General features: G+C 41.6%; 1 protein-coding gene across 2 annotated transcripts; it reads right to left on the bottom strand.

Annotated features, from left to right (window-relative positions):
* Positions 1 to 6,571: 6,571 nt before the first annotated feature.
* On the bottom strand, positions 6,572 to 16,308 carry tspan11 (tetraspanin 11; the record flags this gene model as incomplete). Of its 2 annotated transcripts, none has more annotated exons than XM_079235850.1 (7): positions 6,572 to 6,631; positions 9,374 to 9,460; positions 10,684 to 10,842; positions 11,207 to 11,311; positions 12,627 to 12,701; positions 14,588 to 14,779; positions 16,222 to 16,308. In XM_079235850.1, 7 exons carry the CDS (start codon positions 16,306 to 16,308, stop codon positions 6,572 to 6,574), a joined length of 765 nt encoding a protein of 254 aa, XP_079091976.1. The 2 variants fall into 2 exon arrangements, with proteins under 2 accessions (XP_079091976.1, XP_079091975.1); XM_079235849.1 differs by lacking the exon at positions 6,572 to 6,631 and adding an exon at positions 8,265 to 8,342.
* Between the last annotated feature and the right edge of the window lie 4,968 nt (positions 16,309 to 21,276).

Raw genomic sequence — 21,276 nt, 5'->3', positions numbered from 1 at the left:
GAAAGAACTGCGCAGCTCCCACAGCTGCACACCTTCAGGCCCTCACACGCACCTTTCTGTCCCGGAGAGAACTAAATTAAGGCCGACGCTCCGAGAGCCGCACGCATAAACAGTATCACACTCCCATGAAATACCATACAGCTGCTTTACAGCTTTGGAAAAGTCAAAATGATATTCAAGACTGAAGATTAAGATAAATGGCTCAATTGCACTGCTGCTGTGAAACTGTCAATAAGAATATTAGTTTGTGTAAACACATGATTTCCTGGTTGGCCATGGCATGAAGATATCCATATGCGTGGTTTGCAGTCTTCTGACTGGATGAGAGGTACTTTAAGACTTTACTTGGATGGAAAACAGGAAACTTCAGGCAGTGATGACTGACATGAACGATGACAGACGCCAGAGAAGTGGAAGAAGACAAATTGTTGGAAGGGATGTAAAAACAATCTGTATTAGGGTTGATAATAGGCCAAGATATTACATGTCAAAAAAATTAGGAACAAAAGAGACATGTTAGGAAGTAAAACTGAGAAATATGGATTTTCTGACATGGACGGGAAACATTTAAATTGTTGTTAGCGAGTTCCATATACTTAATATTACCGGCTGGAATTTATAAATCATGAGAGTGGCAAAAGAGAAGATTTTCTAGATTACTAGAGCCAAAAACTTAAAAAGTCCTGCCTCAGTTGAAAAGTAAAGTTTTAAAGGGGCTGTCTGCTTTCCGATAAAAATTGATACTTAGCAGGAATCTTGCCTACAGTTATGCAAAAATGCCAATCGGCAAATGAGTCTGCTCTCTGAAACAAACAACGTGCATCACAGTGTGATGCCTGTGCTCGTTTAGTCGAAAATTCTCGATTTAATTGTATGCATTTTCCAAAGTCCAAACATCCTTCTCGTCTCTTTCAACAAATTTGCCATCTGTCTTTATTGCCCGTATCTTGACTCTCAAGGCCATGGCTGGCGCTGTAATGGCAGAGCGCCTCATGTTGGAGTGTTTACTTCCTAAAGGGCACTCCAGAGCCTGTTTTCTGATTACAAACTCTCCTTCTCCGTTTCTGCCTCTGAACTCGCGGCACTCTCACGACCAAGTCAAGGTCGCTCCCATGCTCTCCTCCAATGCCATCAATCTCAGAGGGAGAAGCAAAACTTCCTCTCACGCTATTTGGTTCCTGTGCCCTCCCTCCCCTCCTTATTTTTTTTGTGCTGCTGATAAATACACTTCCACTCCAAAATATTAGATCCGCTTATTTCTCTTCCATTCATCTCGGAGCATAAACAAACACAGGTTGACAGACTAATCTATTTGTATACAAGTCGATTCCTTTCCGGCTCACAGCCCTGCGTTTAAACCAACGCCGCCGCTCTTCATTTCTTAAAAAAAAAAATTGTCATGTCGGATTTTTTTATGGACCGGAAAGGGTAGATATTATTGATATCATGTGGAGGTCTCACACGCAAACATAACTCCAAAAAACTGCATCTGGTGAACACGTACAGGACACGTAGGAACTAAATAACATTTATTTTGTTATAAAATTGTATTTTTTGCTGCAGTTTATTCTATGTAGTTACAACTTCTCCTTTTATATACATATATTTACACAAACACTATAAAGCTGAGTTTATCTTCGCGCATTCTAAATGACAGATCAATCCAAGGGTGTACAGACTACAGCCAGCTTGTAAAAGTTTACAGACTCCAACCCACGCTTTAAACAGAAACTCAGCCCATATGAATTACAGTGTAACGACACCATCAGTGAATGCCGAAGGAGCCACGTTAAAGTACAGACACTTGAAGCATGCAATCCAATAGCCTTGTTGGCCCACTTCTCCACATGTAAGCAACGCAGCATCCATCAGCCGTTCCCTTGACCCAACAGACGCTTGCCTTTGACTCACGCTGGGAAACGAGCCCGTCGGGTCCGACTGCAATGTAAGCAAAATCGGATCGCATGCCACAAATCACAACAATATATGGGTGTTACACAAACACAGCGATACACAAATCTAGATTGTGTAAGCATGCCGATTTAACCGTCGGTATTATTCAAAGTGGTGGATGCCGGTCAAGTACACAATAGGGCATCGCTTTTGACTTTTTGATTTTCACATCAGGCACACATCAGACACCGGCATCCGTTTCTACGCAAACTCCTGCTTCATCTCCCTTTCACCAACTACCGCCATGGTACCTGCACGGGAGCGCTTGAGCGACCTTGCGACCACCATCGCATGCCATCTGTTTGGCATCGATCAACACCCTCGTCAACACAACGCTCATCATCATTATCAGACAGCGGGCTTTGGAAACGTCGTCTTGAAACACTTTCTAAAGTTTGTTTCCATCGAGGCTCACTCTCCCATGGACAAAGAAACTCCTACACACACACACCACAGAAACCACAGCTCTCTCAACTGTGGGGGTACTGTGAATCCATTGAGAAACATTGATGGGTATGGGGTATGCAGCTAAAAAAGTAGTTAGCTGTCAGTGTAAACCATAAAACCAAAAGCTGCCATGTCTTCCTTCCACAGACTATATGGACATGGTGTGACATCACCCATACGTTTAGAGGGTGGGTTCATGCTAGGTGGCTTTTTTGGCTCGTGACCCCTTAAAATGAAGTCTACTTTCAACCCCTAGTAACAGATTGCATATGTAAGAGTGTTGGCCATTACATTTTTATTTATTTTAATTGTTCTATCTGGACAAGCAAAAAAGTCAGAACAATTATTGACATAGTCTTGTGAATAGTTTCCCGACCCCTCAGATGTATCTTGCAACCTCTTATGTCCCGGCCCCCACGTTGGGAAACACTCATTTAAGACTTTAAGTTATCCTGAAACTACTACCAAGACACACATTCACTAAATTAACTAATGATGCCCTACTTTGTTGTGGAAAATAAGTGATCACTTTGTATTTCCAGAGGTTAATGGTGCTGGCCTTGAAATGTGCCGAAGTGACTGTAATGTGCTGCAGGCCGGATGCATACTCGTTGAGGTGAGTCAGAGTCAGAAGGTCAACGCAGATTTAGAGAAGAGTTCTGATCCGCAATGAGAATTAGTCCAAACCCAGTTACTCTGTTGGAGCTACGAGATGGTGAGCGGTTTAATAAATTGGCAACACTGGATATGTACTGTCATAGTGTGAACGTAAATTTATGCACCTGGAGTTTGTGTACAGATAATTAAGCCTATAATTTAGTCTTTGGATCTTGGTTGACATGTTGCTTTGAAGTCCATTTCCAGATCCCTTTAATAGCAAAACCAAAATGCAAAGAGGACAGAACTTCAAAGTCCTTCTCCACAAAGTGTTGACATTATTTGGAATTTATGTTCACATGGCTTCAGGCGGGTCTAGTCCGCTACAACGGCCAGACAAAGACCCGATCCTCAGACACTGATGTAATCCTAGTTTCGGGACAGCCACACATTGTATTTGTGATCGTAATGCAGGCACACGCACACAGAGGCGTTTTCTACAGCCATGCCATCACAATGAATCCTTAATCAGACGTGTGCAACTTCAGGCTTGTTACGTTCAGCACAAAACAAGTTGTCCTTTCCCACACATGTAATATGCCAAGAGTACACACTATTCCAATACCGCAGCGGATGTTTTGCTGCACATATTGAACACAGGTGCACTTACCGAGCCAATTGCTGCGTTATGCCAGAGTAGTTTTACGAGCACACAGATGCAGAAAAAAAACCTCAAGTGCACGCGTACATGCAAAAGGGACATGCACATGAAATGAAGTCAACTGACGTATTTAGAGACGGCATCAGTGTATTCTGTTGTTGCTCGTTCCAGGAATGATTTGCGTTAATTGCACTTTATCTCTGCACATGCAAACCCCTGTCCTTCGGTGACTGCCCCATTTAAAATATCGCCCCTGCAGCCACAATGTGATGAGGATGGAGGGCGTAAGAACGCGAGTGACGCAAAGCGGCCTCAACACATGGGAGCGGTGAGTCTCCAGCTGCTCCTAATTCTCCCTTCTGGGTCTCTTCTGGCAAAGGGTGTAAACCGCATGCTAATGTGTGCAACCCCTTAGTTGTGTGTGTGTGGGGTGGGGGTTTAATCTTGTCAGTATTAGTGTGTCCTTTTCCTGCATCGCAGTGTGTGTGACATCTGCAGGAAATGGGAGCCATCCTCCTATGGCCGATGAAGACAAAGGGACTGACAGACTCTATGGGCTCACTGGAGCCAAACTGTTGGAGAACATCCAAACTCTTTTAAAACTTTTTGCCCTTCCTCCTAAACGGGTGACAATGATAGATCGCTCTGAGCCGACACGGTGTCTTGTAAGTAATGTGGAGCAGTGGGGAACCGAAGGGAAAAGGAAAAGGTTGTGCTTCAATGACAAAAACGTAGGTCATATGGCAACAATATAGCACAAACAATATTGCACCGCTGATCTGTACACATGGCATGGTGTTTAATATATGGAGGACTTGCCCTAACAAGACCAGAAACCCACACAGAACTTCACTAGCTCTGCAAAATGAATAAATGTGGTTTGAACTGGGAAACCTCCCAGATTTTGCAGAATTGTGGGAGACCCCACATGTAATAAGTGCTTACACAACCTTCTCCACTGAAGCCCACACACTTCCTGATAATGTAACCAATCTCAACCTGAGATCTCGTTTCAGCTTACATTAACTTGCAAGGCATTTGACACTGTTTATTGTGTGTGCGCGTTGTTGTGCATAGAGTGAATACAAAGAGACAGATCTTAAAAGATTTACACGAAGCTGTGGCGGTAAAAATAAATTAAATAGTGAGAACCCTTTTGAGGAGCAAACCGGATGTGACGAGTTGACGAGTGAATAACTAGTAGCTTGGATCAATTTGGTTCTCACAAACATGAGAAGATCAGGAAAGAGTATCCTCTGCTATTAGGAAATGTCCCTTTGAGCATCGGGTGAGACCCACTTTGGTCAGCTTAAACAAAACGGCAGGATTCGACACAATAAATCAGAGGACGAGCCTGTCCCCCCGCAAATTAATCTTTGTCTCCCTCTAGCGGTTTATGATTCAAACTGACGGGGCCTTTCGGACAGCCCAGATACATTTTCAGAATCTCAACTACAGCACTGCCAAGCAGAAATATCAGAATCATAGCTGCCGGTCTAAAACAGCTCTTTATTATTTATCTTTCATCAACACAATGCGACAATATTACACCATTTATTTGTGTTGCATATCAATATTTTGAATAGCAGTCAATTGATGGAGCACATGCTAATATCATGTTACTATCTCATCAAAAACCATCTAGATACATTAGCACCCTTCACAAGTCCATCAGGGATGAAACACAAACACACATCCAAGGAGGTCCCTTCACAGAGGGCTGACTCAGTTGTATTGTTACAAAGGACATAAATGAAAACATTTCAAATGGATATTTTACTTTTCCTCTTTGTAAAAGAAACAACTATATCCAGACAGATTACTTCTCTTCCTATATAATCCACAACCGCCGAGACAAGACTTCTCAACGCTACAGCGGCAACAAGGACACTCATTCTTCCAGGAGGTAATGGCTACAGGAAAAGGGATGGCAAGTGACAGATGAGGCAGTGACCGCAACACGGTCCTTTCTTTAGCCGTCACAAAGGTCAACTTCTTCTCCGTGAAACATCTGTGTTTCTCGGGAAGGATGAAAAGAAGTCTAAATTTCACAGAAGGTAAAGTTTGTTGACGTTAACATCCATCGGACATGTAGAATTACCGTTAGTGTCACACATTAAGCTAAATAGATGATTTTAATGCAATTAATAATGCTGACGCGTCGTCAGACAATAGATATTACCAGTGCCAGCCACTAGGTGGAGTTATACATTCAGGGATCTGGCCACCATTTGAGAAAATGGTTGTGTGTTTTCCTTTACATATTATACTGCCCAAGTATGTCTTCATGATTGAAGCCATGCACTTACATGTATTTATTCAAATCCTGCCATTCAACATTCAGTGTTGCTATTATCAGTAGTGAAGGCATAACTACAAATATAACGATTGTAAACTACATTTCGATTGCTGCCATTCATCACAGTGCATTGTCAGCTCCCTTTAAGATTTCAGGCACGGAATTAATACATAATCATTTACCAGCAGAGTTGTGAAAGAGGCACATTGTGTGAACAAAATATACAGCCAGAAATTACATCTCATCATCAGCAGTGACACCTTTATGAACAGTGTCGTTGCTCAGCTTAAGAACTGGAATGGAATATATACATCTCTGCACAGTGAACACATGATAAATCAAATCATCATTAGTTGAGCAGAGAAGAATGCATTGAGTGTGGATGTGCATATGTTGAAGTACTTTGTAACATAAGTAAAGCATCAGTCGGGTTTGTAAATGGCAAAATGTGTTTCTGACTGCAATGCGAGTCTACTGGAAAGTGTCACACACACAAAGTGCACTTGGCTTAGATCAGCTGGTCAGAGTTCACGATAAAGAGGTTGAAGTTTAGGTGTTAGCGGATCATTGTTCCTTCTGCATGTCGTAGGTGGTGTGTTGGGGGCCTGCTGTGCTCAGTACGGTTCCATCTTGATCCTTCTGTACAAGCTGCTGGTGAACACCATCCCACAGACCTGAAAACAGGAAGTGTTAGGTCAAACAGTGCTGCTTCGTGTCACCATGACAGACTGCAGGAAGCCCGTGTGCTATTGACTGAGAACAGAGAGGGGTTAAAGGTGATGTGCTGGAAAGTATGTGGCTGGTTACTATGGGGATGGCAGGAATCAAGCAGCCATGTGTGTGCACAAGCTCGCACAAGCAGACACAAGATGAAGCGCTGGAGGTGGGGTCAAAAAGAACGTGTATGCACAAATATTAATCACAACTACTGTACAATACTACTGAAATGAGGGATTAGACTGATGATCATTTCAAAACAATCTAATGTGATATTGTTATGGCTAAAAACAGGAAGGTATCCATTCATTTGTCTGACTACATCACGTTGTGTTTTGCATTAGAAAGCAGGGCCATCACTTCAGCCGTAGTGCCAATGTTGGACTGTGGGTGTCCAACCATGTAACTGCACGTTTCTGCTGGTGGCAATGTTATAAGAGAAATTATACAAAAGAAAAAACAGACAGTGTTCAGTGTTGTAGCCACACTGGTGTATGCAGAACCAAGAAAGGACTTACAGAATCACTGTACTATATTCTCTACCACCATTGAAAAGATCCAGAAATAAAGAGCAGCCGGAACAGATATTGACCTGTGCTACTGGGGCTGTCAGGCTTGATGGATAAACAGGCAAGGGCCCAGATTCAATCTCAGAGTCTCTAAAAGCCCTCTGAGAAAGCCTTATCGAGCGAGTCTGCAGTATGCATCCACTCATCACGATCCCTCTTCAGGCAAGTAGCACTTTCTTTAAAAATCATACTTTTTTCCCAGTGATTGATGTGTATAGGAACAATATAGTTTGGCTCAAGGATGCATGACATGAGTGGAAATTAACTGCTTTTCAGGTTTTGGTTTCTTGAACCCTAATTGACGGAACAGAACATGTATTTCCTTGTCTGTTAAAAGAGAGTGCGTGTATATATATATATATATATATATATATATATATATATATATATATATAAACCACGAAGAGAGTTCAAGACAATCATTACTTCTTGAATCAATATTCATGATAGGCTATTTTGGATTCCAAACAGTTATTGCAACACGACTAACATTTCTCCTGAATAAAGTGTAGTCGGAGGGGTCTGAAAGAAAAATGAGTAAGTTCAAGTATATGCTGCATTTGCTCTTCTAAAACTAAATCTTTAAAAAGTAGGTAAGGTAACTACACCAGATACCAACGTTTAAATATAAAGTAGAAATTGGAGTCATCTAATAAGGCACTTCTGGACAAAGATACAGAAGAGTACCCTTGCCAACAACATCATTGTGCAAAAGCAGTATGTTTTGATTAATTAATCAAGCCATTCTCATGATGCATTTATCCCATGTCCATCAGCCACAAACAGCCCATAATCACAACATACAGAGGAACAATCTGCGACATGGAGCTGCATGCTTCACACGAGCAAAAGACCATGCAAGAACATAAACATGTTCATTTAGTGTATGCGTAGCCCACAGATTTCACATTTGACACAGAGCAGACAATCACACAAGGACAAGCATGCAGTCAAATTTCCACGATGCCTTCTAACCTTGTCTGTCCAGTTGATTAAACCACAACGTTGCACTAGAGCTAAATCACAATGTACCGAAGATCTCTTCCTCTTCTTTATTGAGCAGATAAATAAAGCAGGCTGTCAAGAGCGCTCCGGCCAGCTACAGTAACACCACACGCACACAAAGACAAACAAACAGAGACATACTGTAATATTCACCATAGACAGAGTAGTGTGGCAACACAAGACGCTCGTGGAGTTTATGCCAAAAATGAAAGACGAAAACTAGAGTGAAACATGAATTAAACAACTTTTTTTTTTAAACCAGTCTGACAGATACTAGAGACAGGAAAGTGGGCTAACCGTTGAAAAAGACAAGACGTACAGTAAAAAAGAAAAGCAAACATAATGAAAACCTGTTAAATCACACCACACAGGCTCACATTGCACTTTGGCTTTCACATTTATTTCTCCAAGTATGTTCTATATATTCAGTACCCCATCTTTATATTAAGCATAATCCCTTCAGTTCACAGAGTTGGGGATTAAAAAACAGGTAATGGAACACTTTATTACTAAATGTCTTTGTCACAGATCTCTCAGCGGTTACAAGCCTCTTTTTTATAATATTATGTGCGGCCTTATTCTCAGTTCCCATCTTCCTGAATAAAACTGTTCCGCCTGAACAGCATGTCAAATTATACGAACACCACTAGAAAGAATCAATGCAGGTTTGTTTGGTTTCAAGTTTCCCTCGAGGCAATTTACCAAGAGATAGTGCAGAGCTACAAGAGGACTGTCAGCCAGCACACAATTATATAGAGGCCCTCCTGTATGCCTCATTTCCTTTGTGTACCCTGAAAGCGCTAGTCCATCTCAGGCTGGGACAAATCAAATAACAGCAATGGACGAAAGGAGATAATGATGACTGAGAGACTGAGTGAGATGAAAAGAAATGTCCATTTAGAGGTTGTTGACCTGCGATGGTACATTTTCAGTAATGGAAGATTAAAAAAACCATCAGCCTGGGATTTTTCAACAAAGGGGTAGCATTCATACACAAAAGGTAAAAAGGCCAGAATGAAATATGCCAAAATAATAATTGGGCTTCTATATCTCAGGGTGACGACTGCAGAGTAGCCCTTCTGCTTCTCCAACAACTATCTGAACTACATATCAATTTGTACTTACCTGCAGACAAGCCACTCCTATTCCCACAGCACCGATGACCAACAGGTGGTCGGCCAGAAACTGCTCCAGCTTAGTGATGCAACCACCCTGCAGAGTCAAACGCTGAAAGTTAAAATTATATCATCACAAAGAGCATTTACGCTTGAAAACCCGTCAAAGCTGGCTTCTTCTGCATCTCTCTATGACAGACCTGGGCATCCAAGTCTGGCCCGCGTGAGGTCAATCAAAAAAGAAAAATATATATGGTGCACGCCATGCGTGCAATACAAACAGCACTGCTTTTACTTTGAAAGCGATTTATTTATGTGTGCGAGCGCACGCTTACGCAGCCTCACGACGGGCAGTGTTGCCGACTTGGAGACTGAAGTGAAAGCGTATTGTTCTGCAGTTTCTGTCCTCAGCGAGCAGCGGGTGCTGCAGCGAGACCCCCGCCTCCCAAGGAGCCTCGCGCTGCAGTCTCCGTCTCCAGATTGAAAATGAATCACGCAAAGCCGCCGCGGATCTGACCTGCGGTCTGATACACTATAGCAGAGCACTTTAAGTCAGTATCACTTCTGGATTTTTATTCTTCTCTCAAAGAGGAGAACTTTCCTCACATGAGGAGGCCTGCTCAGAAGATGTTGGTTCTCTTTGGATCTACATACATGAGAACAAACATTCTAGTGATGAAGTTCAACAGATCAGATCCTCTCTCTCAGCTGTCCTTCATCTCCACCTCATTCAACCAGACTAAATGCTCTTGTTCAAGCCAACACAGACTGGACTTTTCTCCCCGAAAAAGAACAACTGAACTGAAAAACATCAAAAGCACTTATTGCTTTTGTTTAAAGTTAATAAATTGCTGGTCTTTAACATACATATTTAAGGTAAGGTTTAAAAAAAAATCTTAAAAAATTACATTATTATTATTTTCATAGCCTTATTGTAACATGCATTCTTACCAGTAGCAGCTCAAAACCATATCATTTACAGTTTTTTAATAAAGTAATAACATTCATATTGAGTTAATTGAATTAAGTTCAGAATTGGTTCGGCCCTCCACAACGGTCCAAATTTCTCATGTGGCCCCTTGGGAAAATTAATTGCCCACCCATGCTCTATGACTAACTTACAAATAGCTGCAGCCAAGAAGAAGACATCCTGTAGGGAACATGTGGGTTTATTAAAGCTGGGATGCTGCAGCCTATGGCAGCAGGCAATATCGAGTGACAGTTTTTTCCCAATCAATAGAAAGTTTCATAAAAGCCACACGAGTTAGACCGAATATATTGTGCCTGTATTTTCCCCCTAGAAGTGTGAAGTCCACTGACCTCCACCTTGTAGATGTTGGAGGGGTGGTCTCTCTTGCCACAGTGAGGGGTGATGGTCTTACAGCAGCTGTCGGGCACGACCCGGTCTTCTGCCTGCTTTGATGAAACGTACACACTCACCATCCAATCACGGGAGTTGTTGCTGCCACAGCACTTGAACTGGAGTGGCAGAAAGAGGAAAGGATTTGGTTTTATGATGTCACAAAGTGTTAATTGTTCTTCTAATAACTCAGACAGTTTTTTTTTTACACTCATTAATTTGAGTGGTTCTCTTTCCTCTCTGGAACGCTAGCAAAACAAAATTACTGAAGTTATGTTATATTATTATTTTACTAGTCCTTTTTGAAAAATACTTTGAACATAAAAATTACTAAATCTACTGAAGCTCAGCGTAATTCGAAAACGACTTCATATATGGAGTCATGGGAAAACAAGTTTATAACAGTGTGACTACGTATGCTTGATATAATCTTATATAAAAACAAAGAAAGTCGTGGAGCCTTTTGGTAAATACGGTGCATACGTCCTGTTGTAGTCTGTCCACAGCTAATGTGATGGCCTCCCTCCCCGGCTGGGCGTAGTTATCCGTCATAGTCTGGTTGAGATGCTGCTTCAGCTCCTCACTCAGCTGGGAAAGAGGAACAATAGAGAGACACACACAGGGAGAAACAGTGTGTGAGCCAGAGAAGGTGGAGAAGCATTTATGGGAAAGAACAAGAAGTATTTTGTAACCATGAGGTGCTTCGTTTATTACACAGAGAGCACATGAAATACAAATAGAGCCCACAAAGTGACGTCTTGTGCTTTTGTAAGAATTGTCGTAAAATATGTTTTGTGAGGTCACTGTGACGCTTGACCAGAGAATCGATCCAATAAATTAATCCTCGAGTCCAGGCGTACGTTTGTGCTAAATTTGAAGAAATTCCCTTCAGGTGTTCCTGAGAATGGGTTCAGACAGAAGGGGCGACCCAAAAAATCGAATGATCAAAATGTGCCTGAGCAAAGACTATAAAAAGGTGAGTGTTGAAGGGATGCGCTTGACAAACGTAAAAGAGTGGGTGGCTTAGGACAAGATAAAGACGGGTAGCAACTTCCACGCATCAGTGAGAACTGCGAAAATACACAAAAAGACATTGCAGAAAATGGACTTCAAATAAAGCCTCTGATGTGTGGATACGTTTGTGCAGGCAGGCAGGCAGGCACACACACACACACACACACACACACACACACACACACACACACACACACACACACACACACACACACACACACACACACACACACACACACACACACACAAGATGAGAGCCCATATATTTAAAGTGATTCTATCCTGTGCTGAACCCTTTTTCCATTACAATAAACCTGAGCTTGCAGATAGCATGGTGCTCTTTGCAGCCGTAGCTGACTGACAGCTTGATGTTTGTGAGATAAAATCCTTAGAACAGTGTGTCAGATAAACTACAGATGCTGAACTCAATGCTCAGTAAAGGTGGCAAATAGTGAAAACCTAAAAGAAAAAGCAAGCAAAAAGATCGACTCTTGATTTTCATGAAGGGCAAAAATGATGAATAAAGTCTGTTGATTGAACTAAAACCAGAGGGTTACATGAGCCACGACAACACAGCAAACTAATGGGGGTATCCATGTAGATTCAGTGGTAGACACATGGCATGGTAAACACAAGTATATAATGATGCCCTAGAGTCTGTATCCCTGCATAGCAGCTATTCACAGATAGACTATTCAAAGAAAAGTCTGTATAGTCTCCATTTTACAACTATTGGGAACACACCCAGAGGGCCAACGCAATCTGTAACATTAAACCTAAAAAGCAATTCAAACATTCTCTCAGCAAAACATCCTCACGGCTGGATTGCATAGTGCATAATATTCTCTATTAACTACAAAAACAAAAACATAAGGATATTTTCACTTACCTTCTGGTAATAAACATAAGCCAGTACTCCAGCCACCAGTTCAATCAAGAAGATCAGCAGCAGGCAGAAGAAATACTGTGAATGGGAAACGACAAGAGACTTAAAATTAGACAAATCCACACATCCAGTCATTTCAGCCTCAGTCATCAGAACAGTCCTCTGCTGACCCAACTCACTTGAGAGAGTTGCTCACTCGTGACGGCCCAATAAAAACTTCCATCGACTGTCATTGCGCTGCATCTGTCACTTCGAACACAGATGGCAACGCACAAAAAGAGACGAACCAGAAATCTATTTGACAGGCGGTAGAATCAGATTCCTCTCGGGGCAGCTTCTAAAGAGCTCTCCACGCTGCTTGAAACCAGTTCCCTTACGTGTCATAATTAACTTCAAAACTGCATCTCAGGAAAAACTAAATTACGCTGATTAAATATGAATCATCACAACAGCATAAACATTTGTTTATGCATTATATTCCTTGTTTGCTCAGGAAAACAAATAATATAATGGTTCACACATCAGATTAGTGCAATTAACCGAAACTCAAGATAAATACTTCGGGAGCTAAAAAACAAATAAATGTCAGTGAGATATACACTGGAGGCTCTACCGAAGAGCTTTATCCTCCATCTTAAGCATTATTGTGTGTTTTGAGCATTTTTGTAAACTGTGAAGCCAACAGACCGCCCACACAGTTGCAGAATGCGCAAGATCAAAACTACAGCTTCATCAGGCCAAAAATAAATAGCCATGCAATGAAACATTTAAATTAAAAGAAGAAAAACACACGCATTCAGCTAATTAGGCCCACCTGTCACAGCGCGGGACACAACAGTTTGACAAGCGGCAACAGCGCCGCTTCGCTCGAGACCATTATGCAGAGAGACAGATGCTGCTACTACCCAGCCTGCGTGACTCTGGAAACAAAGTGACGATGGAAAACTACCGGTCAAACAAACAGCTGCAAAGGAGCAACAAGCTCACTGAATTAATATGGAAGACACTCGCACTTTGCAGGAATTATGTCGAGCAGAAACACAGCCTGCTCAGTATCTCTTGGTTACAAGATTGCAATAAACACTTGCAGCCCACACTAAATATCTAAACACATACAAACCACTCATTAATCTCCCAAAGCTAGTTCCTAAATAGCACATCAATACTGTTGGAATTCAACCAAAACGCACAACAGACTCCAAATCCTGTAAGCATCCACCTCTTCACTCCTGCGAGCCTATTTGACTCTCCGAATGCTCCATCCATCAACAGCAGATAGACAGACCTATAAATAGTCCTGCGGCAGTGAACGTTAACCTCTCCCGCCTGCCTCTCTCCCACTGGGCCCGGTCTCTGTAAAATAATGAAGACAGGAAGGACCATTTGTCAGCATCCAGTGATGGACCTCAGACCAGGAATGGACGTGTTCTGTGTCATGGAGTTGCACAGGGAAGGCCACCCGTTGCGTACATCCAGGTGAGCATCCATCCTCTCGATGTTGACGTGACATGCTGGGATCATCAGCATTGTTGCCCACATGATCATTACAATGACAACTCACAAGACTTGTTTGAATGAAGGACCGGCTGTTCAGTGCTTACGTGTGTGAGCGCCCACCTCATGGAAGGTCAAACGATCCGGATAGTGAGAGTATAAATGTCTGATGGGGACGATGTTTCATTCACCATTGGAGATAAATGTGATTTATTCTGATATTAATTTTGAGGTCATATAAGGACAGCGTGATATGATAATTCACTCTCATGACAGAGATTTAAAAAAAAAAAAAAAAAAAAAAAAAAAGGCACAATTAATAACGTCCCAGTAAAACTGCAGTCTTCTGTTGCTGGCCACTTTTAAAGTTACAGTGCAGCAAGTAACTGTTACCTGCACGTGGGCCTTCTCAAAGAACACAACCCTCCTTTGTATTTGTAATGATGGATGTTAAATTGTCCATGTCTCACCGTGGACAGACAGCTTTTCTGCTCCCGAATGACAGCGCAACAGCCCAAGAAGCCCGTAACCACCACCAGGCCTCCGGCCAGGATGAGGATATATGCCGAGACAACAAAAGTGCTGGAGGCCAGCAGGCTCAAGTAGTCACTCTTCTCCACCAGTGTCCAGATTCCTACACCCAAAACAGCTGCTCCTCCCACCTGGAAGAGAAGGGAGAGAGAGAAGGTGGCACAGGGACAAGTGTATTAAAAGTACGGCACTTTACAGGACAGGAAGTGACAAACAGGAAGTGACAAACAGGAAGTGAGATCACTGCGTTTGGATGAGTCACAAAATGCAACAACGTGAGAGGACGGTGGATGAGTGAAAAGGGGCAAAACAATGAAAAGAGGAAATAGAAAAGGAAACAGTGGGAAGTGGCCTAGCATAAAGACCAACAGAAGAATAACATAATACGGTCAAGTCGGGGCATGATGACCACTTCCTCACAAGCAATCCTGGATAACAGACAGGATCTGTTCCTCTCATCAGTTTCAAAAGGCGGACGCAGAGGAAATGCCTCAGAGTCGCTCCCTTTCATCCTCCCATTCCCGTCAAAAGCAAGATCCAAAAACCTCACAAAAACACATGTTCAACTAAGGAGTACCACTCGGACAAACAGGAACCTGAGGGAGGTGACTTGTCAAAAACTATAGCATATTTAGGACTTTATTTGATTCCTAGCATTTAAAAAAACAGAATCTGAATCAAGTTTAGAAACAAACTTAGTAAGCATGCATTAATCCAATCCGTTGTGTCCATATCAAAAGTGAACGGTTTTGATATTTATTAGCAAGATGAAGAGCTGAATGTTTTATATACTGCTTTTTGCTCATAAAAAAAAATAAAAAATGGGTGGAAAGCCAGCAATGTCCTGACAAAACATGTGCTGCCTGTGGCCAAGGAGAAGAGGGAGACAATGCGTATGAACTTTAAGGTGGTGGCAGAGAGTTAAAAGCCTGATCCCTCTTCTCTCTTCTCTCTTTAACCTCTCCCACACACAGATCTGTCTCTCTCTCTCTCTCTCGACGCACACAACATGCTCTTTGCCTCACACTTTGAAAATGTTTCAAAGGAACCCCAGACACGATCTGCACAGTAGGTGCAAGAGTGTTCACTTTTAGCAGGGAATTGCAGTATCATAAAATGTGGTGCCAGACTGACACTCTGTTCCCCACCGAACACTGACAAGCCTTAAATAATCTATGACTCACTTTGGGCCATAGCTCAGCCTTTTCAGAGTAGGAACTCTCCTTAATCGTCTCCATGTTTCCACATGGCTCCTTTCCTCTAATGCCTCTCTATCTGCAGTTTCACAAAGGAACATATAGGCATTTGTATTGTGTTATAACACACAATTATGGGTTTGCTTTAACTAAAACAAATCTAACGAAATGTTGCTCTAATAATCACTGCACTGCACTTTTTTTCCTGCGAGACCTGTCAATGTTGCCGCACTGCACCGGCTGCCAAAAGAGGCTGATTCCAAAGCTTATTTAATGCTGTTCGAGCGACACATTGCGAGTAAGCACAATTGAATAGATGAAGATGTAAAATGAAGGTATAGCTTAAAAAGAAGACTACAGTTACAGCTCTCACTTACCCAGAAGAGAAAGTTGAAAACAAAGAGCAGGTACTTGAGACACACAGTCAGCCAGTCCTCCTGGTCATCTTTATAAACCGCCGACATCTTCCTTCGTCCAGTTCAATTCTGAAAGTGCAGATTGTTTCGTCATCAAACACAATGGTCTGAAGTTGAATTAATAGCCTCACTCTTTCCTGACTGACCACAATTGTCCCCTTTATACCAAAATGTTATGGCACTACCAGGAAAAAAACTAATTAACTGTAAAATGTTATATTCTATTATTTTTTTTAAGTGTGTAAAACAAATTGTGTATGTGTATGTTCCCAATACAACCCAAAATGCACAATTTGAATATAACAATTAATATAATTGAATTTCTTTCCTTATGATTATACTCAAGTTTGGTTAAAGTAACCCAAATGTTTTTGCCGTTATCTGAGAGAAAGGAAAATTTAAAAAAAAAGGAACAAAAGCATGACACAGCAAACACACTATTACCGACTGACAGGTAACTGCAGCAGTCCACAATAGTCATGCAAAACAAACATACTCATGTCAAGAATCAGCTCACTGTCAATTGACAGCTCTGCATTAAATGTGTGCCGCGAGTACTAAGCAGAGGGATGTTGTTTGTTTTATCACAACAAGGGCGGCAACGTCAAGTCCCCTTCTCACCGTTTACAGCTTGCATGCTTTACCAGGTCAAATAAGTTACAAAACTAAATTACTTCTTACATTTGCACTGTGCGCTGATCACAGAGTAAGTAACAATCTCGTGAGCATTCGAGTGTGACTATTACTATAACAAGTGTGATGCGTCTTACTAGTTGTTAAGTGACGCAGCATCCAAGTTCACAATATCATCTCCTCTTGGTATAGCCACAAGCCACATCTATAAATTATGCATGGCACTCAACAGTCCATAAACATTTGAATCGTGGAGTGAGTCGAGCACAGTTTGACTTCTGTAAATAAAAGGCTGTGGGGTGGGAAGCACTTAAACCCATGAAATTGATCAACACCATATATTTTGGTGAATAGCACCAAAGGGAATGATCGGCGCGGGTTTTGTGTTTGTTGACCAGGGAGTCATAATCCAGCAAAATTCTAATGACAGTATAATACGGTCAGGGTAGGTTGCATTTATCCTGGAAAGTATTGGATGACTAATGATACTTAACCAGGTATATACATCAGTGTGGAACACAAACCATCTAGTAGTCTTAAGGGTGGTTCATTTTAGCATTTAGCCATACAGAACATGTTGGTTTTATTTGCAAGAGGTTTTGGGAAAACTGCATGTTCCCAAGTAGAATGGAAAACCTACTTGTTCATAGCATTAAGAAAACAAATCAACTGTGTCTTCTATAATCTGTATGACCGTAAAGTTTTCCCATTGCTTTGGATTATCCAGACCTAAATTTGAAACTGTTTTAACATTGATTATCTATCAGAAAAAGTAGTTCCAAACACAGGTCTTGTCATTGCATTACCTGGGTACTATTAAGTATTGGGTTACTCACACATGTTTATGTTGTACTTCTCAGTGCTGTGTGCAACCTGAAAGAAGTGTCTGTCATTCACTATGTCAGTGGGGCGGAAACAAAGACCTCAGAGATGGACAGGTGCCTTAATTGGCACCTAAAATCAATTAGCTGTTTAGCTAGGTAGAGACGCTTACGCAGGTAGCTAACCTACCATTCACAATGTCAGATAACGTTACGACGGTTTCTTCTATGACGCTTTGCTTCGGATATTTCGGACTTTGTCCACTGCAGGTGTGCTTCTGCGTCACAAGCAGCCCGTAATTCACGCGAACATAGGTCCTTTTACAGTTTAGCACTAACTTTATTGGCTCATTTTTTTCAGGACGGGGGTGAAGGCGCGTGTGTGCATCCTGTGAGAAAATAAACATCCCTCCACCTGCGTCGTTGATGCGCAGTACAAAGTTTCACCAAATTACCTCGTCGTCATCGACAGAACTATAACGTTTTCGACTCACCTGGCCAATGTTTAGTGGTAAACGAGCTCGTTGTGTCCGACGCTGCAGCAGTGAGCGGTGTGTCCAGTCGAGCGTGTTGCTGCTTCCAGCGTGTACGACAGGCAGCAGGTTTGTGTGGATGATGCCTTTAGGGGCAGCTCGTATGTCCAACTTGAATAATCATTGCAGTACTTTTTACACTGCGAAATGGCCTGCAAGAAATGAACAAAGCAGACGAACAAAACAGCATTTGCTTCATTTTTATTTGTATTAAATGTATTTGTAATTGATGCATGTTCACATCCCGCTGAAACAGAGAAGAAAGGCTTTGCACCAGATTTGCCTAGTACTGTATGCCAACCTAACGTTATTTCCATCTGCAGAACCAAAACAATTAGACTCAAAAATTGCATACATACAATGCATGTATCTATACACACAAGCACACACGCCAAAAACGTGTTTATTGGCTTATTTTACAATTGTTTTCATATGTCTAATTACCACTGAAGGCAGCACAGTGTTAACCTGTGGAAATGGTCGCAATGTGGAGTGACAGACGGAAATTTAGTTGCTACACTTAACCACGTGACAGTCCGAATACCACCGTGACATTAACAGCATAACCTTGGTTACAATGTAGCCACATAACCCCTGGAGAATTTCTCAATTAGTTGTACATGAATAAATAAAGAAAAAGAGGATAATGCACACACTACAGTGAACAGACTCAGTGTGGGCTTTTATTTTCCATGGCCAGTTTGTACATAAATGAATGAAAAGTTAAAGCCCTTACTGTTGACTTGACTATACAATGACCTTTCTGATCCCAAAGGGAGAGAATGCAATTTGGTATTTCATTTCAACATTAAGCAGATTGCCATGTGCATCCTTATCAGGACTTGTTTTCTTTTTTCTTATTCAGAAGTCTTGTAATCACCAAAGAAATGGAACTATACACAAACCCTGGCAATAATTAATGAAACAACAAAAAATGTAAAAGACAGGCAAGAAGAAATTAGGACACCAAATTCTTTAGAATAATAACTGAAGATTGTAAATTCATGACATAAAAGCCAAACATATCACACACATCCCCTTTTCTTTTTTATCTAATAATGATTCTTCATCACAGCAAGAGTTCCTCTCCAACCAAAGCAGACTCCTCACTATTCCACTATTTATTTTTATTTTTCCATCTAAGTGATTAAGTAAGTTCGCAAGCTATTAGGAGATGGCTGCAGGTCACCTGGACTTCCGAAAATCAGTCTAACCAAACAACATTACTTAGCGGAAGATGTCATCCATTAGGTCTTCGCAAGTCAACATCATCCAACCAGAAAGAAAAAAAGGTCCAGAATATCACTGTTCTATAGAACTTTTGAGCCTGTCCGTTTCCCATTTTCTCATATTTGCATAGATGACACACTGTAGAACAGACAGGAGAGTGGTTTCCCTGAAAGCCATGCAGCTCATTTCTATGCCAAGCCAGTGCCTCTGCGTCTCCTTCTGCTGTCGTTAGTTTGTGGCCTGCAACGCTTTCTCCCACAGGGAGGGTAGGAGCAGGGCGTGACTAAGCATGCATGTCAAATACAAACTGGTTAAGGGGAAAACAAACATAATGTGCATTGATGTGTGCATGTGTGATTGTACGAGTGACAAAGGGAAAAAGGGCATGTGTTTCAAAAAATAGTTTCAAAAAAAGACTTGCCCACTTGCTTCCACAGTGTTATGCATCCTTTCATTTTAATCTGACATTATATTTGCCAAGTTTTAACATCTGTTTGCTTGGATTTGAGCCCGTCTCAATGGGACCATTTGCACAAAGAGGATGAAAATGGGGTTGAATGTGTGAAAATAATTGGTAGAATTTAAATGAAATGATTAAAAATGTTCTTGCTCGAGAGACCTTTTTTAATTGAAATGGCGAATGTGACTAAATAACACAGCGGATTTTCACCGTTTTGGATTATTTTGTGTGTTCTTGTTTTCAAACTAATATCACTAGTTTTGTATTGACTAGAGGTTCCACTCCCAGGAGTGCCATGTAAAAGTACAACGGAGTAAAGTTTGAGCCACTCAGCTACTGCTTGTTGTGCCTGACCTCTTGTGGCCACACTCACCTGGAAGCCACATTACAGACTGGCCACCTTGGAAAGAGAGCACAGCTCTAGTTCTACACGTTACGCAGGGGTGTCAAGAGGTGGCGATATCTACAGCACAAGTCAAGTAGATAAAAAAAAAATGTCAGAGAGATAACAGACTGCAATAATCTTCTCAAGAAATGGAGAACTGTCAGGCTGTGCAGTCGTCTGTGCTACTTCTGTGCACTGGACAAGGACAAGGACAAGCCAGGATGGACAAAAAATTATCTCAGAGGAGAATCTGAGAATTTCTTGGACATGAACCAAGAGGGCATTATAGAGGTGAAATAGGAAATTGCCACAGTGAAAGAGAAACACTGACACACACTGATGGCAATCTGTCTTTCTGAGGGGAGTCAAGTCTCAAATGAAAGCAACAACAGATGGACAGGGAACAGAGGAAATCTCAACAACTGTTGGATGGATTGCCATGAATCTTGGTGCAGACACTTATGCCCCTCTCAGGATGCGTTGTGATAAGTTAGTGATGCCTCGCTGATTCATCCAGCACCATCATCAGGCCATCATTTAAATGTGTGCCTGCAGAACTAAGCATTATTTTTGCCTTGAACTTCTTTCTGCAACATCTAATAGCAACATGTGAAGACTGGCCTATAATTCGTAGGGTGTGAACATAATTAGCTAGCTGTTGAAAGTATTTTTAAATTTACAAAATAGGCCACTATAAGTCATGTGAATGGAGCCGAAAGAGTTAATCTTTTTTTTTTACCAGGAAGTGTGTAATTCCAAAGAAGGGGAGGAGCTTCTACCTACGTCACCGGGCTGAAAACGAAACTCAGCGAGGAGCTTTCAAAGTTTCGTTTGCGTGTGCAGCAGCTTTGACAACTTCACAGGTAAGAAAGATAATATTTCCTTTCTGCAGCCAGCCCGTTGACCTAAATTTGCAGGAGTAGTAATTGTATTTCTACCACTTCCTCTCCAGAT

The sequence above is a fragment of the Taurulus bubalis genome, assembly GCF_910589615.1.
Source record: "Taurulus bubalis genome assembly, chromosome: 20".
Taxonomy (NCBI): domain Eukaryota; kingdom Metazoa; phylum Chordata; class Actinopteri; order Perciformes; family Cottidae; genus Taurulus; species Taurulus bubalis.
Note: the sequence above shows the minus strand (reverse complement) of the source record. Positions and strands in the feature narration are given on the sequence as shown.